Below are 20659 nucleotides of genomic sequence, written 5' to 3'. Positions count from 1 at the left end.
TGACTTGCTCAGGGTCACACAATGAGTCAGTGGCTGAGGTGGGATTTGAACCGGGGACCTCCTGGTTACAAGCCCGTTTCTTTAACCACTGGACCACACAGCCTCCTGTGTTTATCAATACTGAAGCAATTAAAACAGGTTTCATGTTTGTTTTTTTATTTTCCCTCCCCAGTTTCGTGAAGGCTGCGCTCCAGCCGTGTCTCTGCCGAAAGCGGAGAAAAACGTGGAGCCAGTTTACTGCGGCTTCCTTCCTCAAGTCTGTCACACGTCTCTGAAGGCAGTGTTGCCAGGCAACGGCGACGCTGACGCCCGCGGCCCGGTAGCTGTGAAGATCTTTATCGGCAACAACGGGAAAGTGGTCGAAATGCAGGTGAAAGGCTCCGACACGGTGCTCCGCGTTAAGGAGCTGCTGCAGCGGGAACAAGGCGGGTCCCTGGGTCCCAATATTTCGCTGGCCTGCGCAGGGAAACCGCTGTTGGACACGCAGAAGATGTGCGACCTTCGTACCCGAGGCCCCGTCCAGTTGGTGACCTTCTACCGTTGCCATGGCGGCTAACCGAGAGACGTCGCAGCTCCTGCACTGCATTCCAAACGATGCGATCAATTATAATTCTACTTTCTTTTCTTTTCCTCGTTCTGTAATATTGAAAGCACTTTACTCAAGTTTTCAGGGAAATATGTATTTTTCCATCTGCTATTTTTTTATTCTTTTCATTTCGCTTGGCTGGATTTAAATAAAGTTGTGTGATTATATATGACAAAAAAAAATGAAAATAAAATAATTATTTAAAACTGTGTGTTCTTACTTTTTTATATATATAAAACATACAGTGGCTCTCAAAATTATTAACCCCACCCCCCCCCACCCCCCCCCCCCCCCTGGACTTTTCCACATTTTATTGTGTTACAACATGGAATCAAAATGGATTTAATTAGGAGTTTTTGTCACTGATCAACACAAGAAAAGTCCATAATGTCAAAGCGAAAAATAAAATCTACAAATTGTTCTAAATTAATTACAAATAAAAAACAGAAAATAATTGATTGCATAAGTATTCACCCCCCTTTGCTATGACACACCTAAATAAGCTCTGGTGCAACCAATTGTCTTTAGAAGTCACATAATTAGTTGAATGGAGTCCACCTGTGTGCAATTAAGGTGTCACATGATCTCAGATTAAATACACCTGTCTCTGGGAGGTCCCACTGTTGGTTAGTACATTTCCTAACAAAAGCTTGCTGGCAAAGGTGCCACTGACAAATACTGACTCAAGTGCTCTTCGGCAATCAATATATAAACCAATCACAAACCGCGTCTTAAACAGCGAGTCAGCGCCATCACGTGGTCGCAGTGCACTAATGTAACAGTCCACCAGAGGGCGCTGCTGTATAACAGATTACACACATATAAATACAGGGAGCTTTCAGAGTCAAGTTGGGGAGAAAGCAGTAAAGAGTGATGGGTAATCGGGATATGCAAACTCCACCCTCGCAAGATCCAATCAAATCGCGTAAAAGTTTTAAAAGTCGGAGCGCAGTACAGTAAAGTTACAATTTGAAGAAGGACATACAAAATGAAAAAGACCGGAGGGTCGTGGGTTCAGTCCCAGGTGGGGGACACTGCTGCTGTACCCTTGAGCAAGGTACTTTACCTAGATTGCTCCAGTAAAAAACCCAACTGTATAAATGGGGAATTGTATGTAAAAAATAATGTGATCTCTTGTAACAATTGTAAGTCGCCCTGGATAAGGGCGTCTGCTAAGAAATAAATAATAATAATAATAAAATAAATTTTAAATAAAACAAAAACAATGGCGTTAGATACAAGTGGTTTTGGCGCCCTCTGGTGGCTCTACCAAGCAATGACATCGCTACCTATTAAACCGAGCTGTCGCAAATTAACACGCAGGATGAAAGCGCTCTTCGAGAAACGTGGGTCTGCTTGACCGACTCTAATTTCCTCAGACACCTGGTTCTGTTGTCTGCCCCCATTCCGCAGGGTGATGAGATGATGGAAAACTTTTGTCCACCCCGTATTTCAATTTACATTCTCCAGTTTTGACCATAGCTGTGGATAGCACGGCCGAACTACACAATTAAATCGCTCTGCTTCAGTTAAATTGATTAAAAAGAAAAGCAACACATATAATTACAATTTTAAAGCATTCGTTATTTGGAGGGGTACATTTCGCATTCACAAAGTTATAGTTACTAGAATCCTTTCTAAGGTTTTTTTTTTTTTTTTATCGATGAGGATTCACATGCGACAGTACAACGCGATCACACGTCCCCTAATATCATACACACAGGCATAAATTAATCGATTTATTATCGATGTGTTACTACAGCAAGTAATAGATCTGTTTACACTGCGTGGTCTGCCCTTTTAAAACCATATTTTGGTACACGTTTATTTTTTCAAAATCTAGCAGTGTGGGGTAGCGGTTAGGGCTCTGGACTCTTGACCGGAGGGTCGTGGGTTCAATCCCAGGTGGGGGGACTGCTGGTGTACCCTTGAGCAAGGTACTTTACCTAGATTGCTCCAGTAAAAACCCAACTGTATAAATGGGTAATTGTATGTAAAAATAATGTGATATCTTGTAACAATTGTAAGTCGCCCTGGATAAGGGTGTCTGCTAAGAAATAATAATAATAATAATAATAATAATAATAATAATAATAATAATAATAATAATAATAATAATAATAATAATAATAATAATAATAATAATAATAATTTGTGCCTGTCTCTTTAAGAAAAAATTCCAGCACGGCAAAAAAAAAAAAAAAAATGTCGATGACGTGTTTCCTTTCTGGGTCACGAAACAGACAAGCAAGTCGGACCAATCGCCGCAGCCTGAGCTGCCAGACCACCCAATCAACGTGCACGGTGGGCGGGTTTCTAAGACATCAATGTTGTTTTGTCAAAGCGAAGGGGATCCGGACGCTAATTTTGTGAGTAATTTTTTAAAAAACTTTTTAGTTTTTTTGTTAAGTTGTTTTGTCTATCTCTGTGTGTGTTTTTTTGTTTGTGTATCCCCACTGCGTGAAATAAAAACAAACAGTTTCATATCAGCGAATATGAAACCGAATAAAATACCATTCTTATTAGAATAAACACAACTGGATCCTATGTAGGATATAGAAACCATGAAAAGGATTTTTATTTTTTTTGAGAGGGATTCACACAACAAACAAACACGTCCGAATTAATATCCAAAAGTGTACGTGGCGTGCAATACATTTGTAAACGTTTTTACGACATTACCAAATAATAATAATAATAATAATAATAATAATAATAATAATCTATTATCTGAGTTGAGTTTGTTTTCAGAAACTGTGTTGTTATCATTCCTAACGGCGTATCATCACGTGTTTATGTTGTGTTAACAAAGCGCATTTAATAATGTCGATGCTGCTAGAATTAGCAATACGTCTGATATGACATTTGCTTTAAATACGTTTAATACAAGTTATAGCAACATGTTTTTCGAAGCTATAATGACATTTTTGTTTCTGTATTGAATTCCACCCCCTCTATATAGAATGAACTCCCTCAGCTTCATAGAGTCCAATGAAAGCTGCTGAATAATGTTCCCTTGTTAACATATTGAATTCCACCCCCTCTATATAGAATGAACTCCCTCAGCTTCATAGAGTCCAATGAAAGCTACTGAATAATGTTCCCTTGTTAACATATTGAATTCCACCCCCTCTATATAGAATGAACTCCCTCAGCTTCATAGAGTCCAATGAAAGCCGCTGAATAATGTTCCCTTGTTAACATATTGAATTCCACCCCCTCTATATAGAATGAACTCCCTCAGCTTCATTAGAGTCCAATGAAAGCTGCTGAATAATGTTCCCTTGTTAACATATTGAATTCCACACCCTCTATATAGAATGAACTCCCTCAGCTTCATAGAGTCCAATGAAAGCTGCTGAATAATGTTCCCTTGTTAACATATTGAATTCCACACCCTCTATATAGAATGAACTCCCTCAGCTTCATAGAGTCCAATGAAAGCTGCTGAATAATGTTCCCTTGTTAACATATTGAATTCCACACCCTCTATATAGAATGAACTCCCTCAGCTTCATAGAGTCCAATGAAAGCTGCTGAATAATGTTCCCTTGTTAACATATTGAATTACACACCCAGCGCCTTGTATAGTTTTCCATTAACAGAAAAACTGACAACAATTGAAAAAATCTAACATGAAATACTCACTGTGCTACTATTATGGCTTCTGGTATAGACTTCTATGCAGATATAATTTCTTTTGATCGCATGCTGTTGAATTAAAAAAAAAAAATATCTAAATTCCGTTCATAGAGTTTTGAAGGATCATGCGTCAGTCCTAAAATTCTACAGGAGAATGCGAAACTTTTGACCAGAGCTGCACGCTAGAATATTTCAGGCTTGGTAACAAAGTTAGTAACCCAGAGAATGTTTTCATTCTTTGTTTCTGATTTCCTGTAGGCTGTGACATTGCAGTAGCAGCAGCAGCAGCACAGGCAAAGCCCAGAGTACCGTGTCTGAGAATGAATCCTGCACACATCAAAGAGGAGGACAGTCCTGAGCAAGACTGGTTCCTGTCCCAAACGGAGGACGGGGAGCGTTCTCCCGAACTGGAATCCGAAACGAGCCCGGGCGGGGGCCCCTCGAACGAGGGCGTCCCGGAAATAATCTGCATCAAAGAAGAGGACTCGGAGCCCGAACGGGGTTGAACCCTCGCGGACCCTGCTGCGCTCCCTGCAGGACCGCCCTGCTCCCAACGCCCCCCAGCGCCCCAAAACCCTCACCCCCCGGGAACGCAAGCCACAGACCAGAGAGAGAGAGGGAATGGAGTTCTGTCATGTGCAACAAACCCAGGTATGTTCTGAATTATCGGCTGTAATTATTGTGATGCGTTTCTTATAATTTTAAACCGGTTTAAGTGATTAAACGCTCTCTCTCTCTCTCTCTCTCTCTCTCTCTCTCTCTCTCTCTCTCTCTCTCTCTCTCTGATTTTAATTAAAGATCGTATTTTGAGAATCCGCTGTCAAAGCTGTTCCTCCTTCAGCCCGGGTTAAGAAATAGATTTTAAAATGTATATTTTATTTGTCACAGAGAGATAGATAGATAGATAGATAGACTGATCGATTAAACAAAATTAATACACGTCAATTAAATTAATAATGTACAATACAGCCGTTCAAGTTTATTTATTGTCAGTTTTTTATAGTTTTAGATACAAACGCTGTCGGCTGCCGCAGAGAAGCGAGTGAAAACATTCAATAAACGAGTCAAACTCCACTCTGAGAAGCAATAAATACATAAAACATACCGGTACAAACGTCCCTTTTAAAAATAATATATATATATAATGTTGTTTTTTTTAATAGATAGATTATTCTTTTTTAATACAAACTGTTTTAATACTATAGTACCGCTTCTGGGTGTCAGGGGTAGAATATTGAACTGTTTTGCTGGTATTAATATACAGAGATATACCACATGTGCATCACCCATACATACAAGCAAAGGATACAATAGCTGTAAGAAAACTCTTGGTAGATAACAGCGGCCCCTGGTGTCTAAATATAGCACTACATCACAGTACGCTGGTAATATTTTCCAAGCGATTCCTCGATTCTTTCATTAGTTGGTGGTTCTGTCCTTGACTTTTAGATGTTTTTTTTGTTTATTTGTTTATAGTTTTGAACTGTGTTTATCATGTTTAAGGTGACGCGTTTACAGTTTTAGGGTCACGGGCCTGTGTTTATCAATAAGCAATTCATGAAGCAATTCTTTTTTTTATTTTCCCTCCCCAGTTTCGTGAAGGCTGCGCTCCAGCCGTGTCTCTGCCGAAAGCGGAGAAAAACGTAGAGCCAGTTTACTGCGGCTTCGTTCCTCAAGTCTGTCACTCGTCTCTGAAGGCAGTGTTGCCAGGCAACGACGACGCTGACGCCCGCGGCCCGGTAGCTGTGAAGATCTTTATCGGCAACAACGGGAAAGCAGTCGAAATGCAGGTGAAAGCCTCCGACACGGTGCTCCGTGTTAAGGAGCTGCTGCAGCTGGAACAAGGCGGGTCCCTGGGTCCCGATATTTCGCTGGCCTGCGCAGGGAAACCGCTGTTGGACACGCAGAAGATGTGCGACCTTCGTGCCCGAGGCCCCGTCCAGTTGGTGACCTTCTACCGTTGCCGTGGCGGCGGCAGCAGCATTCCAAATAATCTGATCAATTATAATTCTACTTCTCCTTCTTACTCTGTTCTGTATTAAAATCACTTTGCTTAAGTTTTCAGAGAAATATACAGACGTGCTCAAATTTGTTGGTACCCTTACAGCTCATTGAAATAATGCTTCATTCCTCCTGAAAAGTGATGAAATTAAAAGCTATTTTATCATGTATACTTGCATGCCTTTGGTATGTCATAGAATAAAGCAAAGAAGCTGTGAAAAGAGATGAATTATTGCTTATTCTACAAAGATATTCTAAAATGGCCTGGACACATTTGTTGGTACCCCTTAGAAAAGATAATAAATAATTGGATTATAGTGATATTTCAAACTAATTAGTTTCTTTAATTAGTATCACACATGTCTCCAATCTTGTAATCAGTCATTCAGCCTATTTAAATGGAGAAAAGTAGTCACTGTGCTGTTTGGTATCATTGTGTGCACCACACTGAACATGGACCAGAGAAAGCAAAGGAGAGAGTTGTCTGAGGAGATCAGAAAGAAAATAATAGACAAGCATGGTAAAGGTAAAGGCTACAAGACCATCTCCAAGCAGCTTGATGTTCCTGTGACAACAGTTGCAAATATTATTAAGAAGTTTAAGGTCCATGGAACTGTAGCCAACCTCCCTGGGCGCGGCCGCAAGAGGAAAATCGACCCCAGAGTGAACAGAAGGATAGTGCGAATGGTAGAAAAAGAACCAAGGATAACTGCCAAAGAGATACAAGCTGAACTCCAAGGTGAAGTTACGTCACTTTCTTATCGCACCATCCGTTGCTTTTTGAGCAAAAGTGGGCTCCATGGAAGAAGACCCAGGAGGACTCCACTTTTGAAAGAAAAACATAAAAAAGCCAGACTGGAATTTGCTAAAATGCATATTGACAAGCCACAATCCTTCTGGGAGAATGTCCTTTGGACAGATGAGTCAAAACTGGAGCTTTTTGGCAAGTCACATCAGCTCTATGTTCACAGACGAAAAAATGAAGCTTTCAAAGAAAAGAACACCATACCTACAGTGAAACATGGAGGAGGCTCGGTTATGTTTTGGGGCTGCTTTGCTGCGCCTGGCACAGGGTGCCTTGAATCTGTGCAGGGCACAATGAAATCTCAAGACTATCAAGGCATTCTGGAGCGAAACGTACTGCCCAGTGTCAGAAAGCTCTGTCTCAGTCGCAGGTCATGGGTCCTCCAACAGGATAATGACCCAAAACACACAGCTAAAAGCACCCAAGAATGGATAAGAACAAAACATTGGACTATTCTGAAGTGGCCTTCTATGAGTGCTGATCTGAATCCTATCGAACATCTATGGAAAGAGCTGAAACTTGCAGTCTGGAGAAGGCACCCATCAAACCTGAGACAGCTGGAGCAGTTTGCTCAGGAAGAGTGGGCCAAACTACCTGTTAACAGGTGCAGAAGTCGCAGTGATTGCCTCTAAAGGTTGTGCAACAAAATATTAGGTTAGCGGTCCCATCATTTTTGTCCATGCCATTTTCATTTGTTTTCTTATTTACAATATTATGTTGAATAAAAAATCAAAAGCAAAGTCTGATTTCTATTAAATATGTAATAAACAATGGTGGATGCCAATTACTTTTGTCAGTTTCAAGTTATTTCAGAGAAAATTGTGCATTCTTCGTTTTTTGTGGAGGGGTACCAACAAATTTGAGCACGTCTGTATATATATATATTTTTGCATCTATTATTTGTGATTCTTTGCATTTCGCTTGGCTGGATTTAAATAAAGTTGTGTGATTATATATGACAAAAAAAAATGAAAATAAAATAATTATTTAAAACTGTGTGTTCTTACTTTTTTATATAAAAAACATACAGTGGATCTCAAAAGTATTCCCCCCCCCCCCCTTGGACTTTTCCACATTTTATTGTGTTACAACATGGAATCAAAATGGATTTAATTAGGAGTTTTTGTCACTGATCAACACGAGAAAAGTCCATAATGTCAAACTGAAAAATAAAATCTACAAATTGTTCTAAATTAATTACAAATAAAAAACAGAAAATAATTGATTGCATAAGTATTCACCCCCTTTGCTATGACACACCTAAATAAGCTCTGGTGCAACCAATTGTCTTTAGAAGTCACATAATTAGTTGAATGGAGTCCACCTGTGTGCAATTAAAGTGTCACATGATCTCAGGTTAAATACACCTGTCTCTGGGAGGTCCCACAGTTGGTTAGTACATTTCCTAACAAAAGCTTGCTGGCAAAGGTGTCGCTGACAAATACTGACTCAAGTGCTCTTCGGCAATCGCTATATAAACCAATCACAAACCGCGTCTTAAACAGCGAGTCAGCGCCATCGCGTGGTCGCGGTGCACTAATGTAACAGTCCACCAGAGGGCGCTGCTGTATAACAGATTACACACATATAAATACAGGGAGCTTTCAGAGTCAAGTTGGGGAGAAAGCAGTAAAGCGTGATGGGTAATCTGGATATGCAAATTTCACCCTCGCAAGAGCCAATCAAATCGCCTAAAAGTTTAAAAGTCTGAGTGCAGTACAGTAAAGCTACATTTTGAAGGACATACAAAATGAAAAAGACCGGAGGGTCGTGGGTTCAGTCCCAGGTGGGGGACATTGCTGCTGTACCCTTGAGCAAGGTACTTTACCTAGATTGCTCCAGTAAAAACCCAACTGTATAAATGGGTAATTGTATGTAAAAATAATTTATATCTTGTAACAATTGTAAGTCGCCCTGGATAAGGGCGTCTGCTAAGAAATAAATAATAATAATAATAATAATAATAATAATAATAATAATAATAATAATAATAATAATAATAATAATAATAATTTGTGCCTGTCTCTTTAAGAAAAAATTCCAGCACGGCAAAAAAAAAAAAGTCGATGACGTGTTTCCTTCTGGGTCACGAAACAGACAAGCACGTCGGACCAATCGCCGCAGCCCGAGCTGCCAGACCACCCAATCAACGTGCACGGTGGGCGGGTTTCTAAGACATCAATGTGGTTTTGTCAAAGCGAAGGGGATCCGGATGCTAATTTTGTGAGTAAATTTTTTAAAAACTTTTTCGTTTTTTTGTGAAGTTGTTTCGTCTGTCTGTGTGTGTTTTTTTTTTGTTTGTGTATCCCCATTGCGTGAAATAAAAACAGACAGTTTCATATCAGCGAATATGAAACCGAATAAAATACCATTCCTATTAAAATAAACACAACTGGATCCTATGCAGGATATATAAACCATGCAAATGATTTTAATTTTCTTTGAGAGGGATTCACACAACAAAGAAACACGTCCGAATTAATATCCAAAAGTGTACGTGGCGTGCAATACATTTGTAAACGTTTTTACGACATTATCTAATAATAATAATAATAATAATAATAATAATAATAATAATAATAATCTATTATCTGAGTTGAGTTTGTTTTCAGAAACTGTGTTGTTATCATTCCTAACGGCGTATCATCACGTGTTTATGTTGTGTTAGGAAACGCATTTAATAATGTCGATGCTGCTAGAATTAGCAATACGTCTGATATGACATTTGCTTTCAATACGGTTAATACAAGTTACAGCAACATGTTTTTCAAAGCTATAATGACATTTTTGTTTCTGTATTGAATTCCACCCCCTCTATATAGAATGAACTCCCTCAGCTTCATAGAGTCCAATGAAAGCTGCTGAATAATGTTCCCTTGTTAACATATTGAATTCCACCCCCTCTATATAGAATGAACTCCTTCAGCTTCATAGAGTCCAATGAAAGCTGCTGAATAATGTTCCCTTGTTAACATATTGAATTCCACCCCCTCTATATAGAATGAACTCCCTCAGCTTCATAGAGTCCAATGAAAGCTGCTGAATAATGTTCCCTTGTTAACATATTGAATTCCACCCCCTCTATATAGAATGAACTCCCTCAGCTTCATAGAGTCCAATGAAAGCTGCTGAATAATGTTCCCTTGTTAACATATTGAATTCCACCCCCTCTATATAGAATGAACTCACTCAGCTTCATAGAGTCCAGTGAAAGCTGCTGAATAATGTTCCCTTGTTAACATATTGAATTCCACACCCTCTATATAGAATGAACTCCCTCAGCTTCATAAGAGATAAAGAAATTTAAGATTTTAAAATGAATTCTCATTTTAAAAGCGATTCTTTTCTTTGTTTCTGATTTCCTGTAGGCTGTGACATTGCAGTAGCAGCAGCAGCACAGGCAAAGCCCAGAGTACCGTGTTTGAGAATGAATCCTGCACACATCAAAGAGGAGGACAGTCCTGAGCAAGACTGGTTCCTGTCCCAAACGGAGGACGGGGAGCGTTCTCCCGACCTGGAATCCGAGGGTCCCGAACTGGAATCCGAAACGGGCCCGGGCGGGGGATCCTCGAACGAGGGCGTCCCGGAAATAATCTGCATCAAAGAAGAGGACTCGGAGCCCGAAAACGGGGTTGAACCCTCGCGCACCCTGCTGCGCTCCCTGCAGGACCGCCCCGCTCCCTACGCCCCCCAGCGCCCCAAAACCCTCACCCCCCGGGAACGCAAGCGCAAATTCACCCGGCGGGAGCTGAGCGTGATCGTCCAGGGGGTGCTGGCGAAGACGGAGGCGCTGTTTGGGAAAAACAAGGAGGCCCTGGCGGTGAGGAAGAGGGTCTGGCAGGACATGGCGAACCAGGTGAACGCGCTGGGAGGCCCTTGCAAGAGGACCTGGCATGACGTGCAGAAAAGGTTCTACATGTACCGCATGGGGGTCAAGCAGAAGGCGCTGGCTCTCCGGTCGGCTCAGAGGGGAGGGGGGGGCGCCAGGGACCCCCCCGGCCAGGATCTGACCCCCATGACCCTGGAGGAGGTGCGGATTCTGGCGACGTGGAGTGCCAGCGCGCTGGAGAAGGGGCGCGACTGCAGCGGCAGGGAACGTGAGTGGAGATTGATTTTTTTTTTTTAATTTGGTGTGCCCGTGCCTTTACCAGGGGAGACCCTCGGGGACCCCTGCGCTCCCCTGACTGTGTGACTCCCCCCTGCACATCACGCGGCCGTGCCTTTACCAGGGGAGACCCTCGGGGACCCCTGCGCTCCCCTGACTGTGTGACTCCCCCCCTGCACACCACGCGGCCGTGCCTTTACCAGGGGAGACCCTCGGGGACCCCTGCGCTCCCCTGACTGTGTGACTCCCCCCTGCACACCACGCGGCCGTGCCTTTACCAGGGGAGACCCTCGGGGATCCCTGCGCTCCCCTGTCTGTGTGACTCCCCCCCTGCACACCACGCGGCCGTGCCTTTACCAGGGGAGACCCTCGGGGACCCCTGCGCTCCCCTGACTGTGTTACTCCCCCCCTGCACACCACGCGGCCGTGCCTTTACCAGGGGAGACCCTCGGGGACCCCTGCGCTCCCCTGTCTGTGTGACTCCCCCCCTGCACACCACGCGGCCGTGCCTTTACCAGGGGAGACCCTCGGGGACCCCTGCGCTCCCCTGACTGTGTGACTCCCCCACTGCACACCACGCGGCCGTGCCTTTACCAGGGGAGACCCTCGGGGACCCCTGCGCTCCCCTGACTGTGTGACTCCCCCCCTGCACTTAATATATAAACGGGCGGACGGGACGGTTAACGGTGACCCTGTTTTGTTTGTCTGTTTGTTTTGTCTCTCGCAGAACCGTTCCCCCAGGCTGCCTCCTCATCCTCCACCTTCCTTCGCCTGCCCGCTCCGCCTCTCCATCGCCCAGACCCGGAAGCAGAGGAAGAGAGCTTCCCTAGCAACAGCAGAACCCCCCCAGGCATGGCCCCGCCCCCTCCAGCACCGTCATCGACCCCCCAACCCAGACCCTGCCCGCGGGGAGCTGGGGTCCCCCAGAAGACCTCACACCACCACCTCAGGGGCCCTCCTTCCACAGGCTGCGGCAGACTCTACAGCCCCCTCCCCTCCCAAACCGCCCCCCACCCCCCGTCCGGCCTGCACCCCTCGATCGGGAGCCGGCCCCCCCCCGCTCCCCCTCTGAGACCCGCGGGCCCCCAGCCTCCCTCCCAGCCCTCCCTGGACGCCCTGACCCAGGTCCAGGCGTCTCTCTCGCAGCTGCTGCAGGGGCAGGTGGAGCAGGCCCGTGGGGCAGCGCTGATGCAGCAGCGCATGGAAGGACACATGGCTTCCATGGCCAACTCCGTGGCCGTTCTGGCTGCCGTCCTGCCCGACGTGGTGCGGGCCCTCGAGGGCCTGGGGGCCACCATGGGGAAGCTGGCCGGGGGGCTGCTGTCTGTTTCCCCTCCCCTTCCCCCCGCTGCTGCTGTGCCCCCCCAAGTGTCTTCCTCTGGGCAATCAGGAGGGCCCAGGACGGGTTATTCAGCTGCTAAAGACTCTGAGTTTCGCTCTGTCCAGCAGTAGTTTATTTTTTTGTTATATATATATATAGATGACAAAATAGTGTTGAATTGAAATCAAGGGAAGTAATGTTAAAACTTTACAATGCATTAGTAAGACCTCACCTAGAATATTGTGTTCAGTTCTGGTCACCTTCGTTACAAAAAAGGATATTGCTGCTCTAGAAAGAGTGCAAAGAAGAGCAACCAGAATTATCCCGGGTTTAAAAGGCATGTTGTATGCAGACAGGCTAAAAGAATTGAATCTATTCAGTCTTGAACAAAGAAGACTACGCGGCGATCTGATTCAAGCATTCAAAATCCTAAAAGGTATAGACAATGTCGACCCAGGGGACCTGAAAAAAGAAACAAGGACCAGGGGAATGGAGATTAGATAAAGGGGCATTCAGAACAGAAAATAGGAGGTACTTTTTTTACACAGAGAATTGTGAGGGTCTGGAACCAACTCCCCAGTAATGTTGTTGAAGCTGACACCCTGGGATCCTTCAAGAAGCTGCTTGATGAGATTCTGGGATCAATAAAGCTACTAACTTATTTTATGTATCTCAAACAAATGAAGCTGAAGCTCTAACGGATAACGACACAGAACGTCTACAGCACTGAAACACTGTTTAAAAAAACCCCAACTGTACTGCTGAACCTCGTCTTCTTTAATATTAGCATCACAAGGGCATCCGTGGATTATAAAAAATAAGAGATGTGCCTCTTCAGTGAGTTACAGGAAAACAATTCCATCTCGGGTTTCTGTGACAGTTTAGAAACTCCACCCATCGCTCTCGTAGTTTATGACATCACAGAAACCCTAGATGGAATTATTTTCCTGTAACTCACTGAAGCCCATCTATCTGTCTAGCTATACACTCTGTTTGCATTTCTATCTATCTATCTATCTATCTATCTATCTATCTATCTATCTATCTATCTATATGTCTATCAGATTGATTTAGAATGTATCAAATTACTTAAATAATAATTTTCCTGTAACTCACTGAAGCCCAACTATTATATATTATAAACAGTAAAGTGCTCTTGTTAACTTTAACATAAAGCAGCAGTGTGGAGTAGTGGTTAGGGCTCTGGACTCTTGACCGGAGGGTCGTGGGTTCAATCCCAGGTGGGGGGGACGCTGCTGCTGTACCCTTGAGCAAGGTACTTTACCTAGATTGCTCCAGTAAAAACCCAACTGTATAAATGGGGAATTGTATGTAAAAATAATGTAATTGTATGTAAAAATAATGCGATATCTTGTAACAATTGTAAGTCGCCCTGGATAAGGGCGTCTGCTAAGAAATAAATAATAATAATAATAATAATAAACTAGTCTATTTTCACTTCTCTTAGTGTGATCTGGGTTTGGTTTGTTTAGATTTAAAAGGTTATGAATAATATTTGTTTTTTTTTCCCCCTTGGGCGCACTCTGTAGCTCTCTCTTCACATATGCTAACCATGTGATATTATAAAACTGACATGATGATGATGATGATGATGTGTTCCTGTAATCAAAATAAATCTCGGCATTCATTGGCTGTGGATTTGATTTGCTTCGACGTTATGTGGGCAAGGTTTCAGCACACATGCTGAGTCCAGAGCCCTAACCGCTACTCCACGCTGCTGCCCTGTATAAGGTAAGTATAGTTAAAAATATTTTTAATATAGAGGACGAATACACGCTCCCGTCGCTGTGCTGTGTGCGTGCGCGGCCCCGCTGCTCTGCGCTCTGTGGTGCGTGCGCGCCCGCGCGGCGTGTTAAGTTTCGTCTCCTGTTTTTGCGCGGCCTGGTCTGAAGAAATCGCCGGACCGGGTTGTATGAAGTCCGATGTTTCGATTTCAGGTATGTAGTTAAAAAATATACAAATATATTAATAATAATTCATAAGGTAACTGCTGGTTAGAGCTGTAGGTGTACCCCGCCCGCGGAAATATAATTTTTTGGCTTATCCGTGACTCGTTTGTGGGAGTTTTTCCGAACCGCGGCCTGCCAAGCCTCGGGGTCGCGTTAATGAGCTGCCCGCCTCGGTTAATCAGGGGAGACGGGATCCTCACCGCGCGTTTTTGAATGTGTCTCGAAGTGAAATCTGTTTTAATGAACGGTAGATGAATTTATGTATTTCACAAAAACAAAAAAAAAACGAAGTTAACTTGCCTTTGTAAACCACCTATCATAGGACTGCATACCGAAAAATAAAAACCGGAATCTGTAATGTTTCATAAATATTGTATGCTAATAATGCTGTGGTATAGTGCTTAATTAAAATAAATAAAACATGTTGGTATAATAATTATAATGATATTATTTTTTTTGTACCAGCGTAGTTATATCTTTCCCTGAAGTTTCTGCTTAAATCCTGGGCTTTGAGTGACACTGAGATTTTTTGTCAAATTTTTTGTGTTACACTGTGGGGCTAGCTAGGTTGTGATTAATAATGTAGGTGCGTAAAATGTAGGACGAGGTGCAGCAGCAGCAGGGCTAGTGTGAGTTTGTAACCCTGCTCAAACTCCTGGCTCCTGATCATTTCAATATTAATAATAATAATAATAATAATAATAATAATAATAATAGACTTCATTGAGGGGAGCTCTGAACCCCAGGACTGGGTGCAGCAGCAGCAGCAGCAGCAGGGCTAGTGTGAGTTTCTAACCCTGCTCAAACTCCTGGCTCCTGATCATTTCAATATTAATAATAATAATACTAGACTTCATTGAGGGGAGCTCTGAACCCCAGGACTGGGTGCAGCAGCAGCAGCAGCAGCAGGGCTAGTGTGAGTTTGTAACCCTGCTCAAACTCCTGGCTCCTGATCATTTCAATATTAATAATGATAATACTAGACTTCATTAAGGGGAGCTCTGAACCCCAGGACTGGGTGCAGCAGCAGGGCTAGTGTGAGTTTGTAACCCTGCTCAAACTCCTGGCTCCTGATCATTTCAATATTAATAATACTAGACTTTATTGAGGGGAGCTCTGAACCCCAGGACTGGGTGCAGCAGCAGCAGCAGGGCTAGTGTGAGTTTGTAACCCTGCTCAAACTCCTGGCTCCTGATCATTTCAATATTAATAATAATAGACTTCATTGAGGGGAGCTCTGAACCCCAGGACTGGGTGCAGCAGCAGCAGCAGGGCTAGTGTGAGTTTCTAACCCTGCTCAAACTCCTGGCTCCTGATCATTTCAATATTAATAATAATAGACTTCATTGAGGGGAGCTCTGAACCCCAGGACTGGGTGCAGCAGCAGCAGCAGGGCTAGTGTGAGTTTCTAACCCTGCTCAAACTCCTGGCTCCTGATAATTTCAATATTAATAATAATAGACTTCATTGAGGGGAGCTCTGAACCCCAGGACTGGGTGCAGCAGCAGCAGCAGGGCTAGTGTGAGTTTCTAACCCTGCTCAAATTCCTGGCTCCTGATCATTTCAATATTAATAATACTACATTTCATTGAGGGGAGCTCTGAACCCCAGGACTGGGTGCAGCAGCAGCAGCAGCAGCAGCAGGGCTAGTGTGAGTTTCTAACCCTGCTCAAACTCCTGGCTCCTGATCATTTCAATATTAATAATAATAATACTAGACTTCATTGAGGGGAGCTCTGAACCCCAGGACTGGGTGCAGCAGCAGCAGCAGCAGCAGCAGGGCTAGTGTGAGTTTGTAACCCTGCTCAAACTCCTGGCTCCTGATCATTTCAATATTAATAATAATAATACTAGACTTCATTGAGGGGAGCTCTGAACCCCAGGACTGGGTGCAGCAGCAGCAGCAGCAGGGCTAGTGTGAGTTTCTAACCCTGCTCAAACTCCTGGCTCCTGATCATTTCAATATTAATAATAATAATACTAGACTTCATTGAGAGGAGCTCTGAACCCCAGGACTGGGTGCAGCAGCAGCAGCAGCAGCAGGGCTAGTGTGAGTTTGTAACCCTGCTCAAACTCCTGGCTCCTGATCATTTCAATATTAATAATACTAGACTTCATTGAGGGGAGCTCTGAACCCCAGGACTGGGTGCAGCAGCAGGGCTAGTGTGAGTTTGTAACCCTGCTCAAACTCCTGGCTCCTGATCATTTCAATATTAATAATAATACTAGACTTCATTGAGGGGAGCTCTGAACCCCAGGACTGGGTGCAGCAGCAGCAGCAGCAGCAGCAGCAGGGCTAGTGTGAGTTTGTAACCCTGCTCAAACTCCTGGCTCCTGATCATTTCAATATTAATAATAATAATACTAGACTTCATTGAGGGGAGCTCTGAACCCCAGGACTGGGTGCAGCAGCAGCAGCAGCAGGGCTAGTGTGAGTTTCTAACCTTGCTCAAACTCCTGGCTCCTGATCATTTCAATATTAATAATAATAGACTTTATTGAGAGGAGCTCTGAACCCCAGGACTGGGTGCAGCAGCAGCAGGGCTAGTGTGAGTTTCTAACCCTGCTCAAACTCCTGGCTCCTGATCATTTCAATATTAATAATAATAATACTAAACTTCATTGAGGGGAGTAATGAACCCCAGGACAGGTGATGTTGCCAAAGCAATTCAACGTACAGCATACGATACAAACATCGTGAACATCAGTATAAAAGTAAATGCATGAAAAGGAATAATTCTCTCTCCCTCCCTTCTCTCTGTCCCATGCAGTCTCTGGAGGAAGACTGCCCCCTAGAGGAGGAAAGGGAGGCGCTACACGTCTTAGTCGATGAAGACGATGATATCGACCAGTTTAACGATGATACGTTCGGATCGGGAGCCATCGGTTAGTCTTCAGTCTTGACTTCATTTATTTATTCATTCATTGATTTTTCATCTTCTGTCCAGTTTGTTTTAAGTATGATTGTTTTCCAGGGCTGGGAATCAGACTCCTGTTCCACAGCATTATCACCCAGTCCAGGTTTTACTACCAGCTTGATCAGCCCCCAGTGTGTCTAGCTAACAAGCTCAGGTGTGTCTTATTATTAAACTCCTAGTGAAACCAGGACTGGATCACACTGCTGTGCAGCGGGAGTCTGATTCCCATCCCAGGAGTAGAAATCTCTGCTGTCCAAATAAGCTGTTGGAAACCCTCTTTAGTTCCCTTGTGGAGGGAACAAACCATTTTAACTCGCAGCGTTTTTTTTAAACCTCCCCCTGTCTAGATGGGGACTGGAGGGAAGAACACAACCGATTGGCCGAGCTGGATGAGAAGGTGGGCGGGACTTCCCCTCTGCAGGCCCCTCCTCCTCCTGCTGCTGCTCCCGCCCCCAGCTCGTTACCCCATCTCTACTCGAGGGGTCTGGGGGAGACAGGAACCCTCAGAGAGCTGGACAGTCTGCTGCTGGGAGGGGATGAGAACCTGGCCCACAGTCTGAGCAAGCTGGTGCTGAGCGCAGAGACAGACTACAGGGAACTGGAGGATCCCGCGATCATGAGAGCAGGGCTGCAGCAGCACAAGAGGGCGCCCCTGCAGGTGAGGAGGACTCACTGCGCCTGAAAATAAAAATACATTTTATATATATATATATATATATATATAATATATATATGAAATATGTGGATGGAGGCTATATTTGTATCCTGAGCCATTTGAAAAAAAAGGCATAGTGCCACAGTAGTGACGTCAGAAAGTGTTAATTCCTGTAGAGGAAAAAATATACTTGAACTTGAGACCGTCACTTTCACACCCACAGTACAGAAATGTTCATTAATGATCAACAAAATGAGAATATGTTCATTGTATTCAGGTGTATTGATTTAATCTAGTGTGAAGATATTCACATCTACTAACAGTTGAAGCACTAATACTTCGATATCTCTCTCTCTCTCTCTCTCTCTCTCTCTCTCTCTCTCTCTCCTCTCTCTCTCTCTCTCTCTCTCTCTCCCCCGCTCTCCTCTCTCTCTCACTCACTCTCTCTCTCTGTGTGTCTGTCTCTCTCTCTCTCTCTCTCTCTCTCTCTCTCTCTCTCTCTCTCTCTCTCTCTCTCTCTCTCTCTCTCTCTCTCTCTCTCTCTCTCTCTCTCTCTCCCTCTCTCTCTCAGCCCAGATCCCAGTTGAACTCTGGCAGTATTTGGGACAACGCGATGGGACTGGGAGGAATGAGCATTCCCAAACTGTCGCAGGTCCAGGTATGACACCGGTAGAGACTCGCAGCGAGAGACGTACAGATATACAGAGACACACGAACACAGAGACACAGAGACACACACACAGACAGAGACACACAGAGGCGCACACACACACACAGATAGATACACACACAGATAGATACAGACACACACAGACAGACACACTCACAGAGACACACACACACAGATACAGACACAGAGACAGACACACACACAGACAGACAGACACACACACACACACAGATACAGACACAGAGACAGACACACACACAGACAGACACACACTCACAGAGACACACACACACAGATAGATACAGACACACACAGAGACACACACACACACACACACACAGTTTGTAGAAATTAAAAAGTTAAGAGTCTAAGACAAAAATGTCATAAAATTGGAATTTAAAAAAAGACGTCAAACAAACAAGTCACTTCACCTCCTTGTGCTCCGTCCTTCGGATGAGACCTCAAACAAACAAGCTCCTATTGGAAGTGACTCTACAGCAGCCACTGACTCCCTGTGTGTGTGTGTGTGACCCTGAGCAAGTCACTGAACCTCCTTGTGCTCCGTCCTTTAGGATGAGACGTCAAACAAACAAGGTCCTATTGGAAGTGACTCTGCAGCAGCAGCAGCAGCAGCAGTTGTTGATGCAGAGTTCACCCCCCTGGTCTCTAGAAGTCTGCTGAATGACCGATTCATAATAATAAGAAAATTACCTCTGTTTCCTTTGTGCTCCCTACACAGGACAGCCCCCTCATGTCAATCATCAAAGAAGTGGGGCTTCCCAAGAGGCCACCAATGGGACGGGACGAGGGGAGGGACTTGTCTGAGCGAGCCCCGCCCCCGCGCTCCACCTCGCCCGTGATTGGCAGCCCGCCGGTGAGGGCGGTACCCATCGGGACTCCGCCCAAGTATCCGATTGGTCACAATCTCAACCAGCAGGTAAAAAAAAAAAAAAAAAAAAAATTAAACTTTTTCAACTGGATAAATCAACCTGTTTTTTTTTCAGTGTTAATGGAGAGATATTTTGTCTTTATAACTGTTTCTCTGAACGGTGCGTTCCTGTTTCGGTTTGCCTGCAGGTTCTCTGTCCGACACCTGTGCACGTCAGAGCATCTATGCAACAAAGATTTTCTAGTGCTTTCAATGACCGCATGTCTCCTAATCAGCTTCTCAACATTGCGGTAAGGAAGAAATGATCTTAACTCTTTCTCTTAGGGGGGGAGGGAGGTAGGGAGCAGTTCAGTCTCCATGCCTCAAGCCTGCCCTGGACTGAGTGGCGGTGTGGAATTCAGTATGTTAACAAGGGAACATTATTCAGCAGCTTTCATTGGACTCTATGAAGCTCAGGGAGTTCATTCTATATAGAGGGGGTGGAATTCAATATGTTAACAAGGGAACATTATTCAGCAGCTTTCATTGGACTCTATGAAGCTCAGGGAGTTCATTCTATATAGAGGGGGTGGAATTCAATATGTTAACAAGGGAACATTATTCAGCAGCTTTCATTGGACTCTATGAAGCTGAGGGAGTTCATTCTATATAGAGGGTGTGGAATTCAATATGTTAACAAGGGAACATTATTCAGCAGCTTTCATTGGACTCTATGAAGCTGAGGGAGTTCATTCTATAGGCAGATGCAAAACCATTTTGGCTGTAGATTTACACTCTCCTATTGTTTCCCAGAATTCCCAGCTCCGTGGCCACCCCTTCCCCCCGTGCGTCGGCCCTGTCCTCACCCAGCTACAGCGAGCGCAGATGATTGGAGCAGGCCAGGTAACCATGGGAACCAAGAGGGAGGCGGGGTTTCTGTGCAGGAGAGGGAGGAGCCTTGTAGCCATCTCTCATTTTTATTATATAGCCCAAAACCATTCACAGCAGTGTGATCCGTTCCTGGTTTCACTAGGAGTTTAATAATAAGACACACCTGAGCTTGTTAGCTAGACACACTGGGGCTGATCAAGCCGGTAGTAAAACCTGGACTGGGTGAC

At 44.2% G+C, this 20659-nt stretch overlaps 2 protein-coding genes across 2 annotated transcripts in view; both read left to right on the top strand.

Annotated features, from left to right (window-relative positions):
* Positions 1 to 9164: 9164 nt before the first annotated feature.
* On the top strand, positions 9165 to 13922 carry LOC117409977 (myb-related transcription factor, partner of profilin-like). The gene is made up of 3 exons (XM_059021887.1): positions 9165 to 9257; positions 10403 to 11131; positions 11867 to 13922. Exons 2-3 carry the CDS (start codon positions 10462 to 10464, stop codon positions 12589 to 12591), a joined length of 1395 nt encoding a protein of 464 aa, XP_058877870.1. The 5' UTR covers positions 9165 to 9257; positions 10403 to 10461; the 3' UTR covers positions 12592 to 13922.
* Positions 13923 to 14262: 340 nt separating this feature from the next.
* LOC117410070 (protein PAT1 homolog 1-like) overlaps positions 14263 to 20659 on the top strand; it is a gene marked incomplete in the record, with an annotated part of 13850 nt that continues 7453 nt past the window's right edge. Inside the window, 7 exon segments of the mRNA XM_059021881.1 lie at positions 14263 to 14418; positions 17202 to 17316; positions 17696 to 18006; positions 18575 to 18661; positions 19413 to 19610; positions 19751 to 19852; positions 20355 to 20444. Coding sequence (XP_058877864.1) covers positions 14404 to 14418; positions 17202 to 17316; positions 17696 to 18006; positions 18575 to 18661; positions 19413 to 19610; positions 19751 to 19852; positions 20355 to 20444 — 918 coding nt within the window.

This window comes from Acipenser ruthenus, unplaced genomic scaffold (genome assembly GCF_902713425.1).
Source record: "Acipenser ruthenus unplaced genomic scaffold, fAciRut3.2 maternal haplotype, whole genome shotgun sequence".
NCBI classification, from domain to species: Eukaryota; Metazoa; Chordata; class Actinopteri; order Acipenseriformes; family Acipenseridae; genus Acipenser; species Acipenser ruthenus.
Note: the sequence above shows the minus strand (reverse complement) of the source record. Positions and strands in the feature narration are given on the sequence as shown.

What these genes read in the sequence shown, in the direction of transcription:
- LOC117409977 (XM_059021887.1), top strand. Translation starts at nt 10,462, where the DNA reads ATGAATCCTGCACACATCAAAGAGGAGGACAGTCCTGAGCAAGACTGG. An exon ending in CGACTGCAGCGGCAGGGAAC is followed by an intron (nt 11,132 to 11,866) that starts GTGAGTGGAGAT and finishes TGTCTCTCGCAG; the next exon opens with AACCGTTCCCCCAGGCTGCC.